Here is a 22,162-nt window from a genome sequence, read left to right on the forward strand (position 1 = left end):
TCCTGATTTCAATTTGTTTGGATATGTACCCAGAAGTAGAAATGCTGGATCATATGGTAATTCTATTTTCAGTTTTATTTTTTACTATTTTCCCTAGTGGCTGTACCAATTTACATTCCCACTAGAAGTGGATAAACGTTTTCTCCACATCCTCACCAGCATTTGTTATCTTTTTTTTAAATTATTTTTATAAAAGCCATTCTGATGAGTGCAGGGTGATATCTTATTATGGTTTGATTTGTATTTTCTCAATGATTAGTGATGTTGAACATTTTTTCGTGTTATCTGTTGGCCATTTGTATGTCTTCTTTGGAGAAATGTCTATTCAGTTCCTTTGACCATTTTTTACTTGGGTTTTTTTCTTACTATTGAGTTATAGGATTTCCTTATATATTTTAGATATTAACCTTTTATCAGATAAATGGTTTGCAAATAATTTTCTCCCATTTCATAGGTTGTCTTTTCATTTTGTTGATTATGTCCTTTACTGTGAAGAAGCTTTTTAGTGTAGTATAATCATACTTGTCTATTTTTGCTTTTGTTGCCTGTACCATAGATACCATATCTAAGCAATCATCACCAAGGCCAGTGCCCAGAAACTTTGTCCGTATGTTTTCTTCTAGGACTTTTGTGTTTTTGGGTCTTATGTTTAAGTCTTTATTCCATGTTGAGTTGAGTTTTGTGTTTCGTGTAGGATAAGGGACCAATTTCGCTCTGTTGCAGGTGGATATCCAGTTTTTCCAACACCATTTATTGAAGAGACTGTCCTTTCCCCCATTGTGTATTCTTGGCACTCTTGCCCGAGGTCAGTTGACCCTATATGCTTGGGTTTATTTCCAGACTCTCTGTTCTGTTCCATTGGCCTGTATGTGTATTTTTATGCCAGTTCCATTCTGTTTTGATCACTGTAGCTTTGTAATAAATTTTGAATCAGGAAGTGCGATACCTCCAGCTTTGTTCTTCTTACTCAAAATTCCTTTGGCTATTCAGGGTCTTTTTGGCTCCTTAGGACTGGCTTTTCTATTTCTGTAAAAAATTCCATTGGAGTTTTCATAGGAATTATACTGAATCTGGAGGTAAGGTAGCATGGACATGTTAAAAATATTAATTCTTCCAGTCCATGAATACTGGATGTCTTTCCATTTATTTGTGTCTGCTTTAATTTCTTTCATCAATGTTTTATAGTTTTTGGTGTACAAGTCTTTCACCTAGTTGGTTAAGTTTATTCCTAACTATTTTATTCCTTTTGATGCCATTGCAAATGAGATTTTTCCATGATTATTAGCGTATAGAAGTGCAACTGACTTATGTGTGTTGATTTTGTATCCTGCAACTTTCCTGAATTCATTCATTAGTTCTAACAATGTTTTTGTGGACTCTTTAGGGTTTTCTATGTGTCAGATCCTATCATCTACAAACAGATAATTTTACTTCTTCCTTCCCAATTTGGATGCCTTTTATTTCTTTTTCTTGCCCTATTGCTCTGGCTGGGACTTCCAGTGCTATATTGAATAAAAGTAGCAAGAGTGGGCATTCTTGCTTTGTTCCAGATCTTAGAGGAAAAGCTTTCAGTTTTTCACCATTGAGTGTGATATTAGATGTGGGTTTTTCTTGTGTGGCCTTTATTGTGTTGAGGTAAGTTCCTTCTGGATATTATTTTCTTCTTTAAATTTTCTGGATTTCCCAAGTATTTTTTATGTGTTATTCATATGTATTGAGAGTCATATTTTAAATTTGATAGACTTTTTTGTGTTTCTTAAAAGAATATGAACTGGTTGTATTTATTCTAGTCTCTTAGCATCATATTAACTTACTTAATTTTATCATGCTTTTTGTAAGAAACATCTATAGAAAATAATAAAGTTTTAAACAATGGAAAAAGGTCCTATGTACATAATTCAAGAGAGCCTGCTTCAGAACTGTTCGACCAAGTGGCTTTTGGCTATTATTTAAAAATTAAAGGGGCGCCTGGGTGGCACAGTCGGTTAAGCGTCCGACTTCAGCCAGGTCACTATCTCGCGGTCCGTGAGTTCGAGCCCCGCGTCAGGTTCTGGGCTGATGGCTCGGAGCCTGGAGCCTGTTTCCGATTCTGTGTCTCCCTCTCTCTCTGTCCCTCCCCCATTCATGCTCTGTCTCTCTCTGTCCCAAAAATAAATTAAAAACGTTGAAAAAAAAATTAAAAAAAATTTAAAAAATTCTTCAGTGTCAAAGTTTTCTACTGTTTATGCAAGTTGTTTTTTTTCTTTAGGTCATCAAAAATTATATCTTAGTTAACATCTCTATTAATGTGTTTTGATTTTAAGGACACTTGGCTTTATCATTTGACTGTTGCGGCAGGAAGTAACAATGTAAATGTTGGATCTGAATTTGAACAGCTGGTTTGCAAACTGCTCAATATCGAAGGAGAACCTTGTAAGTTCACAACATATAAGGCTCTATAATTTATGAAATGGACTCCTTAGCCTAATGGAGTTTTCACTTTGTGAGTTCCTGTTTCCCTGCAATCTATCCATCTTTTCATTGGCTTTGTTTGTCCTGGGCCAAGATTCTCACTGTGGTTCTTAGGCTCCAGGGACACCATCATTCCCCAATATGCCATGTCCTATAACCTTTCTACCTTTGCTCACATTATTCCTTCTGCCTGAAACTCTCCCCTTCCTTCACATTTCTCACTAACCTGATAAAATCCTACCTACCTTAGGAATTCCCCTTGTCAGCAAGCCCACTCCACATCAGCATCTGGCTCATAAAAGGTACTGAATAAATGTTAAAATTATGTCCCAATGCACTTTGCATTTAACTCTTTTATAGCATTTGTTGCTTTGCATTGAGATTAATTTTTTATGGCTCAGGTGTCCTCATTGAGAGTCTAGATTCGATGTTGTGCTTTACGTAATACAGAGATCATATTTACTTGCAGTATCTAGTATAGGAATTTAATAAATTTTGGTTTTAGGAATGTCTTTAAGTTTCTCTTTCTTTATCTTTCTGTCTCCTTCTACTCTGGCTTCTCCTCTCTGTTTCTCTCCAGCTCCTTCTCAGAATCATTTCTCTACCTAGGTCACTGATGTTCAGCAAATTTCAGCTATGTCATAGTGCCCTGGTAGACTTGTTTCACATAGAATGTTAAGACCAAATTCTTCTAGATTTACTTTATTCACAGAAACATGAAAATCCCAATGACCTGGAAACTAAAATAAAATAATGTTACCAAAGGTTTTTCACGAACTGTAAGACTTAAAGCTGTGAGCCAGGCCTGAATAAGCTAATTTCTAAAGGGCTAATTAATGGGAGGCCAAAATAAGTGATTCTTGTGTTTTCTGTTTACATTTTATCATGTATGTAGCCTCTCAGATATGGAGACACCCTACTTTGTGTCACAGCAAAGAAGGAATCATTTCCCCACTGACAACACTACCCTCTGAAGCTCTACAGACAGAAGCTATTAAATTATTTAAGGTAAAATTTTATATGGACTTCTATGTTGCTAAAATTTTATTTGGAAAAACTAAAAATAAATAATTTTGGTTGTAAGGTTTCACTCTAAAAAATTTGAGGAGCCTGGGTGGCTCAGTCGGTTGGGCGTCCGACTTCAGCTCAGGTCACAATCTCGCGGTCCCTGAGTTTGAGCCCCGCGTTGGGCTCTGGGCTGACGGCTCAGAACCTGGAGCCTGCTTGCGATTCTGTGTCTCCCTCTCTCTCTGCCCCTCCCCCATTCATGCTCTGTCTCTCTCTGTCTCAAAAATAAATAAACTTAAAATAAAGAAAGAAAGAAAGAAAAAATTTCAAAACATGATCATCATCATCTCATTAAGAAAATCTTCTGAAATAAAATTAGGTGAATTGAACATGCTTTCTGAACGAAGATTTGGGACTTACTGAAATAAACTGTACATGGTTTGGGCAGTGTGAAACAATGTCAGAAGAATCGTTTTCCCTTTAGCATCTCAAAAGGAGATATTTCTCACATCACACCTACCTCAGTGTTGGGACAGAGGAGTCAACATCCTTCTTCTCCAGTGCTATTCTCAAATTCTTACTACTCAACTTATTTTAGAAATCCCTGATCATTTGAGGGGATGCCTGGGTGGCTCAATCGGTTGAGTATCTGACTCTTGATTTTGGCTCAGGTCATGATCCCAGGGTCATGGGATTGAGCCTCACATCCAGCTCCTCACTAAACGTGGAGCCTGCTTAAGATTCTTTCTCTCTCTCTCTCTCTCTCTCTTTCCCCTTCTTCCTTGCTCACTTGCTCTCTCAAAAAATAAATAAACAAGCAAACAAACAAACAAATAAAGTGTTTTAAAAAAAGAAATCCCTGATCACTTGAAATTTGCCATTCAACTGTATCACGCTTTATCCCCTCATCTCTCACTCACTTTCTGGTAACTCTTCAGATTTCATTAGGATGTCGAATGACTTCGTTATCACTTCAGTCACCAATGCCATGTTCTTAAGATCCTGACCTTCTTAATGCCAAGCTTCACCTGTAGTCACCTTCATCTTCCCATTCTCCAACCCCACCATTCCTTACAAGGACACTACTTCTAAAAGCTTCAATTCTAGCATCTCTTTCTAGAACCATAATCTCTTAGCCTATGAGCTCTCTTATTTTCTTATTCTTCAATTTTTTTTCTAAGACCTTTGTTTTGAGCCATTTATTTTCTTTGAGATCAAAAGAGAGCATGGTAACCATCACTTGGCTTTTCTTCTTTCTTTATCCAGTCTGGATGACTTTCATTAATACTCATAGTTCTTTGGGACCCATAATTCCATGCATTCTTCAGCCAAACCCCAACATAGGTCATTGCTGGTGTCCTGTCCACTTCCACATTGATCATGAGCACATGGCTAGAAAACATCAAACAACCAGGTGTGGGCTAGAGCCAATATATATCCATGGTCTTCACCCTCAGGGCTGACTCCCTCTCCTTTTGCTTATCTTTTGTCACACACAAACCCTCCAATGCCCTACTCAATAATGTTCTTCACAACAAACTTCTATTTTATTGAGAAGATTAGAGGGCATCAGACATTATTCCTCCAAGCTCTCTCCCTGACATTAAAAAAAAAAATTAATGTTTATTTATTTTTTAGGGAGAGAGAGAGACAGAGCGTGAGCAGGAGAGGAGCAGAGAGACAGGGAAACACAGAATCCCAAGTAGGCTCCAGGCTCTGAGCTGTCAGCACAGAGCCCGATGCAGGGGTCACATTCCCAGACCGTGAGATCATGACCTGAGCCGAAGTTGGATGCTTAACCGATTGAGCCATGCAGGTGCCCCCCTGACAAACATTCTTTAATTTATTTTCTCCTCCTTTCCTCCAATCTCAGAATCTCATGCACCTTCGTGGATTCCGGTCTTGATTCCATATCAGGACCTCGGTATTTCATTTTGCCCTAGTTTCTTAAGGTCTCAATTTTTGTCTTTCTTTTTTGGCTTCTTCTTGCCTACATTCCTCCCATCTCAAAAAAAAATATTAATTTGGGGGGTATGATATGATATGGTGGTTATGGGAAAGAAACCTTTATCAACTGGAGATCCATCCATACTGAAGTATTTTTTTTAAGTTTATTTATTTTGAGAGAGAGAGAGAATGAGCAGGGGAGGGGCAGAAGAGACTGAGAGAGAGAGAATCTCAAGCAGGCTCTGTGCTGCCAGCCCAGAACCTGACATGAGGCTTGAATTCACAAACCCATGCTGCTGTAAACATTGGCCCCTTTGAAACAGCATGCCTGTATCTCTTGGATAAATACCTAGTAGTGCACTTGCTGGGTCATACGGTAGTTCTATTTTTAATTTTATGAGGAACCTCCATACTGTTTTCCAGAGTGGCTGCACCAGTTTGCATTCCCACCAGCATTGCAAAAGGGATCCTCTTTCTCTGCATCCTTGCCAATATCTGTTGCCTGAGTTGTTAATGTTAGCCATTCTGACAGGTGTAAGGTGGTATCTCATTGTGGTTTTGATTTGTATCTCCCTGATGATGAGTGATGTTGAGCATTTTTTCATGTGTTGTTGGCCATCTGGATGTCTTCTTTTGAAAAGTGTCTATTCGTGTCCTTTGCCCATTTCTTCACTGGATTATTTGCTTTTTGGGTGTGGAGTTTGAGAAGTTCTTTATAGATTTGGGATACTAACCCTTTATCTGATATGTTGTTTGCAAATATCTTTTCCCATTCTGTCGGTTGCCTTTTAGTTTTGCCGATTGTTTCCTTCACTGTGCAGAAGCTTTTTATTTTGATGAGGTCCCAATAGTTCATTTTTGCTTTTGTTTCCCTTGCCTGTAAAGATGTGTTGAGTAAGAAGTGTCTGCGGCCAAGATCAAATAGGCTTTTGCCTGCTTTCTCCTCGAGGATTTTGATGGCTTCCTGTCTTACATTTAGGTCTTTCATCCATTTTGAGTTTATTTTTGTGTATGGTGTAAGAAAGTGGTCCAGGTTCAGTCTTCTGTGTGTTGCTGTTAATCAACAAAGTATTGGAAGTTTTCGCCTCTGCAATCAGACAACAGAAAAAAATAAAAGGCATCCAAATCAGCCAGGAGGAGGTCAAACTTTCACTCTTTGCAGATGACATGATACTCTATATGGAAAACCCTAAAGATTCCACCAAAAAACTGCTAGAACTGATTCATGAATTCAGCAAAATTGCAGGATATAAAATTAATGCACAGAAATCGGTTGCATTCCTATACACCAACAATGAAGCAACAGAAAGAGAAATCAAGGAATCGATCCCATTTACAGTTGCACCAAAAACCATAAAATACCTAGGAATAAATCTAACCAAAGAGGTGAAAAATCTATACACTGAAAACTATAGAAAGCTTATGAAAGAAATTGAAGGCACAAAAAAATGGTAAAAGATTCCATGCTCCTGTATAGGAAGAAGAAATATTGTTAAAATGTGAATACTACCTAAAGCAATCTACATATTCAATGCAATCCCTATCAAAATAACACCAACATGCTTCACAGAGCTAGAACAAATAATCCTAAAATTTGTATGGAACCAGAAAAGACCCCGAATAGCAAAAGCAATCTGGAAAAAGAAAACCAAAGCAAGAAGCATCACAATCTCAGACTTCAAGCTGTATTAGAAAGCTGTAATCATCAAGACAGTATGGTTACTGGCACAAGAACAGACACTCAGATTAATGGAACAGAACAGAGAACCAGAAATGGACCCACAAATGTATGGCCAACTAATCTTTGACAAAGCAAGGAAGAATATCCAATGGAATAAAGACAGTCTCTTCAGCACGTGGTCCTGGGAAAACTGGACAGCGACATGTTCTGTATACTTTTTAAATGAATGCATATTCTGCTCTTGGGTGGAATTTTCTATACATGTCAATTAGGTCAAGTTGGTTACTAGTGTTGTTCAAGCTTTCCTAAATCTTTAATGGTTTTCTGTCCACTTGTTCTCTCAATTATTAAGAAAGGGATATTGAAATCTCCAGCTCTAATTGTGGATTCGCCCGTTTCCCTTTGCAATCCTATCAGGTTTTGCTCCATAAATGTGGAAGCTGTGTTATTAAGTATGTAAATGTTCAGGACTGTTATGTCCTCTAGCAGAACTGACCTCATTATCATTATAAAATGACCCTCTTTATCTCTGGCAGAATTCCTTGCTCTGAATTCTACTTTGTCCGATTTGTTTTTGTTTTTTGTTTGTTTGTTTTTTGCTTTTTTTTTTTACATTGATATTAATGTAGCCACTCCAGATTTCTTTGGTTAGTGCTATCATAATATATCTTATTCCATTCTTTTAAAGAAAAACTGTTGCTATGAAGAGAATTGATATAATTCATGCAGAATAAATCTAATCATTTCTCACCTTGAATATGTCTTTTTGTTTTTTGTTTAATTCAGACATGCCAGCTCTTTATAAATGCAGCAGTTGACTCCCCTGCGATTGATTACCATATATCTCTAGCCCAGAGTGCTTTGCAAATCTGTCTGACACATCCTGAGCTACAGAATGAAATTTGCTGTCAGCTCATTAAACAGACAAGACGGAGACAGCCACAGAATCAACCAGGACCGCTGCAGGTATATATTGATACATATACATGCAATTTAAGACGATGTTGTTTTCCTCACTGTAAGAATGATACATATTCAATATAGACATTTCAAAAATACAAAAAGTATGAAAAGGAAAAGTAGCTATTAATATTTTGATATGTATTCTTTCAGTTTACTTACGTATTTATATGTTCCTATATAAATAAAGCTGTATGTGAGTATATTTATGCACACTCAGTTTTTCACATTACTAAAGTTGTAGTGTGCATACTACTTTTGTAAAATTGTAGACTGTAATCATTTCCCCTATATTCTTCAATATTCTTCAAAAACATTAATGGTGTATTGATATCAATTGCTACACATTTAGGTTTTTCCGGTCATTTTTCTTATAACAAATTCCCCTATAGTAGACAACTTTGAACCTAAACCCTGTGTACAAGTCCACCAAATTTCTTTGAATCCATTTCTAGAATTTCCATATATCTTGAACAATGTTCAGTGTAATACTCCTTTAAATTCTTCCCAGGTAAAGAGTGGTATTTCATTATTGATTTAGGATACGTTTCTTTAACTATTAGTGCAGCTGAGTATATTTTCAGGTGGCTTTTGGTCACTGAAGTTTGCTCTCCCATGAATGCCTGTTTTAATCTTTGCTTATTAACCCCCTATTAACTGCAGGATGAAACAGAAATTTCTTACCCTCGCAAATAGTACTCTCAGGGGATCTAGGTTTAATGGGACTTGAAGCTTATCCAGTTTAAGCTTATACTATTACTAATGTGTTATTTTTTTTTAATGTTACTTTCACACATTTTAAAAGAACATAGGATCTGGGGCGCCTGGGTGGCGTAGTCGGTTGAGCGTCCGACTTCAGCCAGGTCACGATCTCGCGGTCTGGGAGTTCGAGCCCCGCGTCGGGCTCTGGGCTGATGGCTCGGAGCCTGGAGCCCGTTTCCGATTCTGTGTCTCCCTCTCTCTCTGCCCCTCCCCCGTTCATGCTCTGTCTCTCTCTGTCCCCAAAATAAATAAACGTTGAAAAAAAAAATTTAAAAAAAAAAAAAAAAAAAAAAAAAAGAACATAGGATCATGTAAACACACTCCATAGGGCCTTTCCCAGGCGTTGGAGGGCCCATGCACGAGCGAGGTTGGAAGTTTAAGCTTCATTTGCATTGAGGGCCCTTCATAATCTAGCTCCTCTTTCTCCACTTCACTTTGTGCATCCTGCAACCAGCATACACTGAAAGGATAAACGCACCCCATTCTTCAGACACACTGTGCCTTTACATATCCTTCACCTTGAACCTGCCATTTTTACTGTTACCTGCATCCCCCTTCTCTCTTCCCACCCTGTAGACTTTACAGTCAGCCCAGGCAACATCTCTTCTGTGAATTCTTCCCTGACTCCCTCAGTAGATAGTCATTCCCTCCATTGGTTATACTTAAAAAATTATGACATGGTATTAACCATGTTACATTGTAAATTATTGTAAAATACATAACTCTTCTCCTAGACTGTAGGTAACTCAAGAGGACAGTACCTTTTTCCCCTTCTTTTTCATATAACATTCATAAAATGATTGAAAATATACTTAATCAAAAATAATGAAGGAGAAAAGAGAGTACAGGACAGAACAAAAGAAAAAACTAAATACAATCCTATTATAAAAAGATAATCTCTGCTAATATTTTATACTTGCCACATATATATATATATATATATATGGCTATATATATATATACATATATATATATACACACACATATACACACATACATTTTTATATATATGGCCATATATATATATATATATATATATACACACACATATAAATATATATGCATGTATGTGTGAGTAGATTGGTTGTGGTTTGGGGTATATGATTTTTTACTGTTTTTCAGTCTGTGTTTCCTCATAGCCAGTACTGTATTTCAATGAATGAGTAAATACATAAATGAACAAAAAAGGAACAATGTCCCTAATCTTTGAGTATGATGTCAAAAAAGACTACCCTATCTACATGGCCTTTGGTACCTTAGTTGTGGACAATAGCATATACGACTTAGACGGATTATGGAATGTGGAGGAGGTTTTATGTTTTTATATATTATAAATGCTCTAAGCAGATAATGTTGATGTGGAAGAAGCAAAAACATTTGGGGGCCAAGAAAGACTATCATCATCCCTTTCCTCATAATCTGTCAGTTACACTGATTCTCACGTGGATCTCTGACTGCCAGATGGTGTCTAACCTATGGTGCTTCTCTTTGCCCAGGGCTGGCAGCTGTTGGCTCTCTGTGTTGGGCTCTTCCTTCCCCATCATCCTTTCCTGTGGCTCCTCAGGCTCCACCTAAAGAGGAATGCAGATTCCAGGTGTGCAGAAAACTAGCCAGCTGAACGTTTGTGTGGTCTCTGAAAGTCTACAATAAGTCATAAGTATTTAGTAACCTGTCAGGTATATTTGTGGAAGAAACGTGTGAAACAAAAGTGGGTACAGGAAGCCCTTGGTTTATATGAGGCTTGGAAAATATTTCCTTTGTTATGTTAAATCTCTTACAGGAGATTGCAATAAGAGCTTGAAAAACTGACCAAGAATATTTTTTTTTAATTTTATTTTTTTAATTTACATCCACATCAGCATATAGTGCAAAAATGATTTCAGGAGTATGACAAAGAATATTTTTAAGTGAAAACTCTATGTACTTTTCAGGGATGAATGACTTAGCATTAGTGGGTGCTCATTCAATAAAAGCAAGTGTTTTGTTTCCTTCATTTTCCCTGTGGCTACTTTTCTCTACATTGAATTCTTTTTTTTTTTTTTTTTTAATGCTTATTTACTTTTGAGAGAGAGACAGAATGCAAGTTGGGGAGGGGCAGAGAGCGAGGGAGACAGAATCTGAAGCAGGCTCTAGGCTCTGAACTGTCAGCACAGAGCCTGATGTGGGGCTCAAACTCATGAACTGTGAGATCATGACCTGAGCTGAAATCGGACGCTGAAGCCACTGAGCCACCCAGGCACCCCATCTCTACTTGAATTTTTTTATGTAGGAAAACTTCCCTGATGGTTTTCCCTCCTCTTATGCTTGTGTGTATTTGAATTACTTCAGAATTTTTACTCCCTTCGAAAAGACATCTAAAATCCAACTGTCAGAGTAGCTTTCTTACAGTGAGACCCAGGGCACCCAGCCAAGGCTTATCAGGATCATTTTGTGCAACAAGTTCACGTTAGGTGCTTAAATAGACTCTGGGTCTAAAACAGACCCAGAGTCTTAATGAGACAATGAGACAAAACAACTTGGAAATAGTGGGAAAGTATTCCCCAATTCAGATTATATTTTGGAGACTGTGATCAAAGTTGTGTGACTTTATTTGTTTGTTTGTTTGCTTATTTATTTTCATTTATTGAGTTTGTTTTTAAGTAATCTCTACACCCAACATGGGGCTTGAACTCAAGGCCCCAAGATGCAGAGTCCCATTCTCTTCCAGCTGAGCCAGGCAGGCGCCCCAACATCATGTGATTTTAGTTGCAGTCACTGAAGAGCCCCTAGACAAAGGGTGACATTTTAAAGATTTTATTTTTACGTAATCTCTATGCCAAACCTGGGGCTCAAAGTCACACCTCTGAGATCAAGAGACACACACTCTACCAACTGAGCCAGCCAAGCGCCCCTAAAGGGTGACATTTTAAAGTCTGCCTAGAAGGCACTTCACAACACAAATATATTTGGAGGTATTATCAATCTGCTTTCATAAAAATTGTATGTAACAAATGAGGGCAAATAAGATCTCTATCCAGCTTTTGTATTTATTTACTCCAGAGGTTTTGTTTAATGCTTAAAATTTTTTACGAAGTGCATGTTTTATAGGGTAAAGAAAGAAAATACATCTATTTGTTTTTTTGGAGATATTTTTCCTACCTTGTTTAGCAGTCAAGCACTAACCTCAAAGGAGAACTCTGCTACATCATGTTTTTCCTGAGTTATCCTATACTATTTTTATACAATTATTTCCTTTGTGTTTGTTAATGCAATTACTGTATTTTGACTGTATAATGACTGGTAACTTTAAATTCATTTTGTGATGATAATAATACAATAAAGAGGGAAAATGCTTTGTGGGGAAGTTAGATTCAGTCAGTTGCAAAAGTGAAGAAACTAGAATTTGAGAAAAGTTGTAACACTTTAACAACTCAACTTTAACAACTTTTATCAAAAAGAAAAATTATTGTCAAAATTAGCATAATACATTGTAATGTACCTGTACCTAATGTATTAGGGTGTCTTAAATTTATTCCTAGGCTTTATCTTAACTTGTATATTATAGGACAGAATTTGGAAAATATGCCATTTACTGCCAACGGTGCGTAGAAAGAACACAACAAAATGGAGACAGAGAAGCAAGACCCTCAAGGATGGAAATCCTTTCAACCCTTCTTCGAAACCCTTATCATCATTCTTTGCCCTTCAGTATCCCCGTGCACTTCATGAATGGCATCTATCAGGTGGGTTACACTTTCTGGCTGATGAAAGCATGCTTGCTTAACCTTGAATCGTGCATGTGTCCTCTGTGGAACAGAGAAGTGAGACTGCCTACCTACCTTTGTCAGCAGCTGGCAGTGACCGTAAATGTGCAAATATGTTACGTCTTCTATCAGAACAGCTGAGTTTTGAAACCATTGTGCTAAGAAGGATTCAAACTGCAATCCACATTGAGCCAAATAAGGGAGGAATTTTACTGCCCTTACGACTCTCATGGGAAAAATCAAAAATACTTTGGTCGATGCCTTTCCCAACCAGTGTACTTGCTAGATGAGAAAATAATTACTGACAGTGGGTGTGTACAAGTTTAGTCTTTTTGAAGTCTCCAGATCTCAGGAATTAGGTGGGAAAGCTCCTCCAGGCCCTTCCAGCTCTCAGATATAGATGTTCGCTTGTTACCTGAAGCAAACGTGTTCCAAAGCTGGCAATTAGTCTTTGTAGCCAGAGTTTTTTTTTTTTATCACAGAATTCAGATAAGTAACTGCATATTAAAGGAACAGACATTATTTATTTTTCTGTATTTATTCATTTTTAATTGAAGTGCAGTTTACACACAATGTTAATTACTTTCAGGTGTACAATATGGTGATTCGACATTTATATACATTACTAAATGATCACAAAGATACGTCTAGTTATCATCTGTCAGCATACAAAGTTATCACAAGGATATTGACTATATTCCCTATGCTCTACTTACATCCCTGTGACTGTTTAAGCGCATTTCTTGTGCATTTTTTTTCATTTGCTTAAATATTTCATATTGTACTGTAGTTCTTGGTTTGCTTTTAACGGGTAGGCATGATATCTCTGCAAGATGTTTATAGCTGTCAAATGATCTTTGTATTTTGAATTCATGTCTGTTGGCTGAAGCCAAGATTTCTGAATTCTTACAGCAAGCTAGCAATTAAGATGACATTAATTTTCTCCAGTGGAGCTGTGGCGTGGGGGGGAGTTTAAGCATCTAGATAAATAATACGTTATCATTAATCATGCATCAAATATAGCCTGTTTCTCCCTTAAATCCTTTTTGAAAGTTAAGTTTGAAATGTACATAGTAGCTTCTGTTAAGAGAACAATGTTGTTATTTCTGCTTAGGTAGTTGGATTTGATGCGTCCACCACAGTGGAAGAGTTTTTGAATACTTTGAACCAGGATACAGGCATGAGAAAGCCAACACAGTCTGGCTTTGCATTATTCACAGACGATCCTTCTGGCAGGGATTTAGAGCATTGTCTTCAAGGAAACGTTAAGGTAAAGCCGACTCCTTTTAAGAAGGCAGACCCCACAAACAGCAAAGAAGCTACTTTTTGCTATTTGCAAAAGGCTTATTAGGTCAAGAGGTTTCAAAAATTCTAAGTAATCTAATCTTCCCAATAAAAAAGGGTTGTGGGACTTTGTTGAAGTCGTAGAATTCTTGACACAGTCTGCACACACACATATTCCATGTTAAGATAGGGGAAGGATTAGTAATAGCAACAATGCCCCAACTAGTAGGGTAATAAGAGTGGACGTATGGAAGCTCTAATAAAATAGCTTTTTATTGTACTCATTCACAAGACAATACTTCTTTCCGCTGTTGGAGGAGCTGGGCTAGTCCCCGTTCACAGTGAACTTATGATTTGCTTCGGGAGGAGCAGCCTTATACACTGATAACCTTAAACTAGAATTGAAAGTGATAAATGTCTTAAGAGTGCTGTGAATATTCCACAGATGGAGAGATTAAGTTCAGCACGAGAAAATAAGGAAGAGTTGAACTGGACTTTGAAGGATGGATAGAAAATGGACCTATGGAGATAAAGAAGGAATTCCAAACATAAGGAAAATCACGAACGAAGATGGAAAATTGGAAGACTTTTAAAAACTCTTTCCTAGGTCATAGTAAAATGACACTAACAAAGTTGCCAGGTAGCAATGGCAACAGTTAGAAATAGAGAATATGGAACCATAAGGAACCTGATCGGAATTAGCCCACTTATTTTGCAAACAAGGAAGCTGAACCCCAAGAGCAAAAAATGATTTACCCCAAATCACACAGCTAGAACTGGGTCTGGACCCTTTCCCTACTTGATACGGTCCTTGATTGCTCTCGGGAGTAAGTGCCTTGTTACGGGGCGAAGGTGTCCCTATGATTCAAAGATGAAAGAATTGGGGCAGAATAGGAGAAGAAACAGACTCATAAGCAGTAGCTGCCATAAGTTTAGAGGACATGAAATGTCAGTTCTTTCGTCAGACTATCAAAGCCCAGCTTCACTTGCAGGTCAACCTGTTGGGGCTTGAAGGGGTTCCACCGAATACTGTTGAAGTTCATACTTAGCTCATTAGGAATGTTGGTTGGTAGGTGTGCTACCATCCCCCCACCCCTACACCCCTTCCTATGTGGCTACATATTGAGAAATCTAGATAAGTGAATGTCTTTTTCTCCTCAGCTCCAGCTATGTCCTATTTAGTTCAGCAAATTCAAATGCAAATTTTGAGACACACATTCCTAGAGCACTGTTGTTAATAATTAGTCAAGAAGATAAACTAGCATTTTTGGTTGACTTGAGCTAAGTAAACGTTAGGGGCTTTGCTGAATAACTGCTTATCACATGGTCGTGAAAACTTTTATTTATAATTCTCTAAATGACCTGTTGAAAAACAAGCAAACGTTTATTTGGTTCCTGAAGAATTTTTATTCTTTCCCAATCAAAGAATCTTAAGACTATATTTCAAGTGTCTTTGAGATAACTTCAGTTATTCCAGTCTTCATAAACTCAGAAGGTGGAAAAGTTGCTTCTTCCGTGACTAAATTATGAAGTAATTCCTGGAATCTTCTTGTTTCTCATGTAGTCTTTCATTAAGATTCCTTTTTGAGTAAGAAATTCATGGCTACAGTCCAGAGTTCATGGGTGTCCAAAAGGATAAGTGGACCAAAGAGCAATTTATAATTAAATCTAAAACCAAGGGTACACCGGAGCTTAAAACAAATGGCTTCAGTCCATTTGGTTTGATCATATTAATTGGAAATTTTTCAGTTTGCAGACACGCTTGTCTTCCAAAAGTGCTGATTTAAAAATTGCTATAAATCCCCAATTTCCACTTCCCTTCTAGATTTGTGACATTATTTCTAAGTGGGAACAGGCTTCCAAAGAACAGCAGCCTGGGAAATGGGAAGGTACGAGAACTGTTCGTCTGACTTATAAAACAGGTGTGTAATGCCATATCCAAACACCAAAATATGTGTGTACCGTTATGCTCACATCATGCGCCTATGGCTTTCTATTGAATAGCCTTGCAAGTTACAGTATTTGTTTGTGTGTTCGTTTTTCTGTAAAAGGAAACTCTACTTCTCTAAGAAGAAACTGTCACATAAGATTTTGTTTCTAGCTCTAGTCTCTTCATGTCATGGATGGCTGTATTTTATAAAAATATGCATGTGGACAAAGATTAGAAAAAAACTATAAGAAAGAATAGCTTCTCTCTTAGGGTGGTCAGTACAAGGGTGAATTTTTTCACTTTCAAAAATTTCTTTAACGTCACAATCTTTTCATAAAGACTAAATACTCAAATACCCTACTGGAGATCTGTAGTAAGAAGAAATATTTCTGGGACGCTTGGCTGGCTCAGTTAGAAGAGCATGCGAGTCTTGATCTCAAGGTCATGAGTTCAGGTCTCATGTAGGGTATAGAGATTATTTAAATAATAAAACTTAAAAGAATTTTTTTAAAAGAAGAAATGTTTCTGTTCACTCAAGTCTTTTAAGAAGTCACATACTCATATTCTCATTCTTTCAGATTCCCTCTTTTTCTCTCTGTAATTTTTGAGCTTCACTTGTAAGCCAGGCACTCAGCTAGATGCTCTGAATAAAGTGGTAACAGAAGCAGACATAAACTCAGTCCCTGATCTTTTGAATTTATAGTCTAGTTAATCATACAATAACTCTAATGAACACATAATTACACACTAAGTTCTCTGAAAGAAAAGAATGTGGTCCTGTAAGAGCACACAGGAAGAGGCCTGACCTAGACTGGAGGCATCGGGAGACTTCTTTGAGGAAATGATGTTTATGCCAGAGTCAGAAGGGGGCTGGAAGTGGCAGCATGGAAATGAATAGAAAAGGATGTTCCAAAGCCTGTAGAGGGAAAGCTGCTTGGAGGGTTTCAGGAACTGGGGAAAAGCCAGTGGGCCTGGAGCACATATCTTCCCAACAGATACAGTTTTTTTGTAAGTTTATTTATTTGTTTTGAAAGAGAGCTAGCAGGGGAGGAGCAGAGACAGAGGGAGAGAGAATCCCAAGTAGGCTCTGCAGCGTCAGCGCAGAGCCCGACGTGGGGCTTAAACTCACAAAACTGAGCTGAGCTGAGATCAAGAGTTGGACACTTAACCAACTGAGCCACCCAGGGGCCCCCAACAGATACAATTTTAATATACTTTGGCATATGATCAGAAACTAGATTTTCCTTGCTTCTTTTTTAAAAATATCTTCTTTTCTTCCATGTGTCAGCAGAAGGTAGTACTTAGTAAACAGTGTTCATTGACCAGGTGACAATTAACTGTACAAAAAAAATGAAAAGGTATTTTGATGATTTTATTTGGCTCTTATAGTCTATAAAATAAGGAATCTAAAATATGAGAATGAAAGAATTACTGGTGGAATTACTGGTGAAGTAGTTACTTCTTTCAGAGGCTTTTGAAAGATGGTCATAGGCCTAAAACCGGAATGTAAGAAGTAAAGACACTATATACGTAAAGAATGTGATAGCCTTTGATCCAATTTGGGATTTCTTTTTCTAATGATCAGTCCCACAGATATATCCATATGCATGAAAGAGAGTATTCCAGTATACCCCAGTTTCTTCCTTGCCATGGATTTTATAACAGTGAAAAATAAGTATTGGAAGGGACTTACATGTTTATTACTAGGGGAACAGTTAAATAAATGTGGTGCATTCCTATTGTAGACTCCTCTCCTACCGTCAGCCACTAACGGCCACCCACTATTTGAATGGATTCCTTTGATCTGAATAAATGGTGGTCATGAGCCATTGGAGCTTCTCTGTTTAGGCGCTCATGAACTATGGCAATTTGCAAGAGTTCTGAGTAACAAGAAGGTGACTGTTAAGCTTTGATATCTAAGGTTTTAAAATCCTACTTCCTGGAGATAAGCAGGATTACTTAGCTAATGGAAATCTAATAGGCTCTCCTGGAAGAACCCATTTCCACTGATGGTAGCCTTTATCTGTGGTCCTTTGGTGACTGGCAAGAGTAGCAGGCTGGAAGACTTGGACTTTCCAGATGATTTTGGTTTAGTCCTATGGTTGCTGGAGCAGTTATTCTCAAAGAGAGGGCCCTAGACCAGCAACTTCAGGATCCCATGGAAACACATTAGAAATGCAAATTATTGAGGCGCCTGGGTGGCTCAGTGGTTAAGTGTCTGACTCTTGATTCGGCTCAGGTCATGATCTCAACAGTTTGTAGGTTTGACCCCCGTGTCAGGCTCCCCGCTGATGGTGTGGTGTCTGCTTGGGATTTTCTTTCTCTCTCTCCCTGTCTTTCTCAAAATAAATAAATAAACTTAAAAAAAAAAGAAATGCAAATTATTGGGCACCATTACAGACCTACTGAGTCCAGCAGAATCTCTGGACATTAAAGAGTCTGTGTTTTAGCAATTCTCCAGGTGATTCTTACACATACTGACTTTCGAGAAGCACTGATCTGGAGATCCCCATTGCTGCCCTGTCTCTTAATGTTACCTTTTGTTGAAGACAGCCAGCTCCTGGACTTGACCTGCCATATATCTTTATGGAGAGAGGTTCAGGAATTCTCATTTGGTTTTATTGGAACTAAATGGAATTATTTCCATGTCTAAGACTATTCCTAATAATGTGTACCTTATGAATGCTTAATACATACTAATTCTGTCTGTGATAGCTATGGTTAGAACCCAAATTAAATTTGGATGAAATGCAGAAAGGTAGTTCGAAAGAGATTAGAGTAATAATCCAAGTCTAGCAAATGGCACTAGAAGGGACAAAGAGAGTTGTGAATAATACATAATAAAGATTGATTGCCTTGTTAAAAAAAAAAAAAAAAAAGTCCCATGACAATATCTTTGACATCAGAAAAAAAAAGCAACTCAGCCAAAAGGTTTAATTTTTAACAGAGGTCTGAAATGGCTGGCTAGCCACAGCTATGAGAAAGTACTATGCTTCTAAATATGGTTGCACTTTGCATATGTGTATAAATAGCTTAGACAATGAGCCCTAATTTCCAGTGACACAGTTAGAAGGGGGACTGGCTGTGACCTATCATGCAGCCAAGGACTCGATGCTTCATCTGTCAAGCAGCCCTGTAATAAGCGAAACTAGACACCGGCTCTCTATCATGGAATTTGTATTTATATTTAGTAAGTTATGGAATTTTAATTATTTAGATGCAGAGGTTAAAGATCTAATTAATAGCATTTGAACCTATTCTTATAGACAGTCCTTTGGAAACTAACATTTAAATTCTATTTATGCTTAAGCTGCGTGTTTAATTTGCTTTCTTACTGTGTATTTGAAACTGCAAAAGTCAAGACATGTTTTTAACAAACTGGAATCGGCAAGGGTCCTTCCCTGAAGAAAACAACTCTTCCTACCCCCGTTTATGAAATAAAAGATTATTTTCAGGGGCATTTGGGTGGCTCAGTCGGTGAAGCGTCCGACTCTTGACTTCTGCTCAGGTCATGAACTCATGGTTCATGGGATGGAGCCCCACATCGGGCTCTGCACTGGCAGCATGGAGCCTGCTTGGGGTTCTCTCTTTCCCTCTCTCTCTCTCTGCCTCTCCCCCACTCATGCTAGCTCTCTCTCTCTCTCTCTCTCTCAAAATAAATAAATAAACATTTTTTAAGAAGATTATTTTCAGGGGCACCTGGGTGGCTCTGTTGGTTGAACGTCCAACTTCGGCTCGGGTCATGATCTCATGGTTCTTGAGTTCAAGCCCCACATCGGGCTTGCTGCTGTCAGCGCAGAGCCTGCTTCAGATCCTCTATCCCCCTCTCCCGCTTGTGCTCCCTCAAAAATAAATTAAAAATTTAAAAAAAGAAGAAGATTATTTTCAGTACTGCTTTTTAATTCTTACTTTTTGGAGCATAGGTGAACATTCCCATCTCTGCCGCTTTAGCGGCATTGGCTACTAAGCCAGGAAACATCTTGGCAGGTCATCTAGTTTATCTGATTTCTTCCAGCCATGTTTACCCTAAAAAAATTTCCATAATCGCTTTTTTGGGGGACAGAGACAGAGTAGGTCTTTGAAACTTCCCCGGGTGCCAGAGCTGTCGTGCCCATGTCCCGTCCTCTTCCTGTTGCAAACAGTAAAGGCTGTTGTACCATAAAACAAAACAAAGCAAAACAGGGGCGCCTGGGTGGCTCAGTCAGTTAAGCATCTGACTTCAGCTCAGGTCATGCTCTCTCGGTCTGTGGGTTCGAGCCCTGCATCAAACTCTGTGCTGACAGCTCGGAGCCTGGAGCCTGCTTTGGATTCTGTGCTTCCTTCTCTTTCTGTTCCTCTCCCGCTCGCACTCTGTGTCTCTCTCAAAAATAAAGATAAAAAAAAAAATTTTTTTAATAAAACAAAAAAATTCCGGAATGAAGGGGCTTTTGTGATTCTGAAGACCTCTAGACAAGAACCCTAGTGATAAAAGTAGTAATAATAATAATAATAATAACCAACATTTACTGACCACTTACCACACACCAGGCCTGGTGCTGAGCTCCTTGTACGCATCTTCTCATATAATCCTCACGACTCCCCTATGAGACCGGTATCACTATTATCTCCATCTTACAGGTGAGGAAACTACCCAAGACTACAGAAGGGGATTTTTCAGGCTGTTTTGGCAAATAATTCCCATGATTGGCAGTTCTTACTACCACTCATTTACCCATTCATTCAGGAAACATCTGTTCAGTGTGTTCCAGTGCCAGACCTTGTGGAAGCCCTGGGGGTTCAAAGGTGAACAGAGGGTTCAAAGGTGTAAGCTTCTACCCTTTAGAAGCTTACAGTTTATAGGGAGAAACAGGCATGAAATCTTAGCAATGTCGTTAATGCTGTAACAGAAACAGTAGAGCAGAGTAGTGAAGAATAGGGCCTCTGGAGAGAAACTGCCTGGGTTAGAATCCTGGCTCTCCCACTCACTGTGTGGCCTTGAGTAAGTCACTCACCACCTCTGTGCCTCGGATGCCCTCTATGTGAAATGGAAATGGTGCCTACTTCTAGGGTTGTCTGAAGGACTGTATGTTGGCAAATGTACAGCACTTGGATCTAGCCACACAGTAAACGTCCACCACTATTGGCTCTTACCATGAATATAACATGCATATATACAAGACATTGTGGGACCATAGAGGAAGCCTTTGCAGAGTGGTGCTTTCTGAGCAGGTGACTTGAGATGGTAGCCAGAGAGGCAGCGGCAGGCAAGGGGTGGGGGGTGGGGGGTTCACGACTGCAGTTCAGTGGTGTTATCCGTAGACCATGGTGGATGGAGGAGTGACGGGAAGGTAACTGGAAGGTGAAGGCAAGCTGCCCCTTCAGCAAGTTAACAAAGGGAGGAGAAAGACAGTAGGATGTAAATGCTCTTAGGAACGAAATACGGAGCCAGTTGGAGGCAAACAATGGGTTCCCCAGCAGCGCTGAGAGCCCTACCGCATTCAGAAGCAGTGTCCAGGGGTCAGAACTGGTCCTGAACATTTCCATCCCACAGTATTCCGCTTCCTGGTATCAAGTGAGGAGGTGCACATTTGCAGGTACCCTGCTGTCTAACCCAGGCCCTGCCTGCAGAAGAGAAGCCCACTTCCTCTGCTGCAGGCCTCTTTGGGACTAGGGAGTGCCTAGAAGCTGGTCATTTTGGGACACTCACATCACATTCCCCTGGCACCTCGTCTGTCCAAGACTGTGGATTTGAGTTTCTGATTCTAGATCATTTTTGTGACTCTTTGGTTCCTTTCCACATTCTCTCCAAGTCCTTGTACAGTCGTTGGAGTGCAAACTGTTTCTTTAGGAGCTTCAGTCAACGATTGTACGTATTGTCTTCCTATATACTTGCCCTGGATTGCTTTTCCCTTTTTGATCATAGTGCTTCATTTCCCCTCCCAGGTCCATCTTTCCAGAATGCCAATAAGAATAGAAAATGCACTTTAGGTCTTCTTGCCCGCACCTGTTTGCATATCTGGTCCTTTTTTCCCTCTACCTTTATTATCAATTCAAACTTTTATTAAGAACCTTACTTAAACCAGAGTAAGACATAGTTCTTAACTTCAAGTGGAGGAAATAAGCTATGACGAAAACAGAGGGCTTTCTTCTTAAACTTTATTCTCTTTGTTTTATATCACTTTGCTGATAGCATTCTCTCTCTCTCTCTTTTTTTTTAAGTTTATTTATTTATTTTGAGAGAGAGAGCGCACAAGCAGGGGAGGAGCAGAGAGAAGGAGAGACAGAATCCCAAGCAGGCTCCACACCATCAATGCAGAACCCAGTGTGGAGCTCGAACTCATGAACTGTGAGATCATGACCTGAGCCATGATCAAGAGTCAGATACTTAACCGACTGGGCCACCCAGGCACCCTAGTA

General features: G+C 38.8%; 1 protein-coding gene across 3 annotated transcripts in view; it reads left to right on the top strand.

Moving 5' to 3' along the window:
- Window positions 1-22,162, top strand: part of PLEKHH2 (pleckstrin homology, MyTH4 and FERM domain containing H2) — a 115,617-nt gene that overhangs the window by 76,393 nt on the left and 17,062 nt on the right. For 2 of the 3 annotated variants that reach the window (XR_006300938.1, XM_043603279.1), the window contains exons 18-24: window positions 2,304-2,412; window positions 3,347-3,459; window positions 7,874-8,053; window positions 10,306-10,403; window positions 12,354-12,531; window positions 13,667-13,822; window positions 15,662-15,758. Coding sequence is in view for 2 of the 3 variants with exons in the window: in XM_043603279.1 (XP_043459214.1) it covers window positions 2,304-2,412; window positions 3,347-3,459; window positions 7,874-8,053; window positions 10,306-10,403; window positions 12,354-12,531; window positions 13,667-13,822; window positions 15,662-15,758 (931 nt within the window). In the remaining variant the exon portion in view is untranslated. Of the gene's footprint in view, window positions 1-2,303; window positions 2,413-3,346; window positions 3,460-7,873; window positions 8,054-10,305; window positions 10,404-12,353; window positions 12,532-13,666; window positions 13,823-15,661; window positions 15,763-22,162 lie in introns of all 3 variants that reach the window. The other variant, XM_043603280.1, reaches the window with a different exon arrangement.

The sequence above is a fragment of the Prionailurus bengalensis genome, chromosome A3 (assembly GCF_016509475.1).
Source record: "Prionailurus bengalensis isolate Pbe53 chromosome A3, Fcat_Pben_1.1_paternal_pri, whole genome shotgun sequence".
NCBI classification, from domain to species: Eukaryota; Metazoa; Chordata; class Mammalia; order Carnivora; family Felidae; genus Prionailurus; species Prionailurus bengalensis.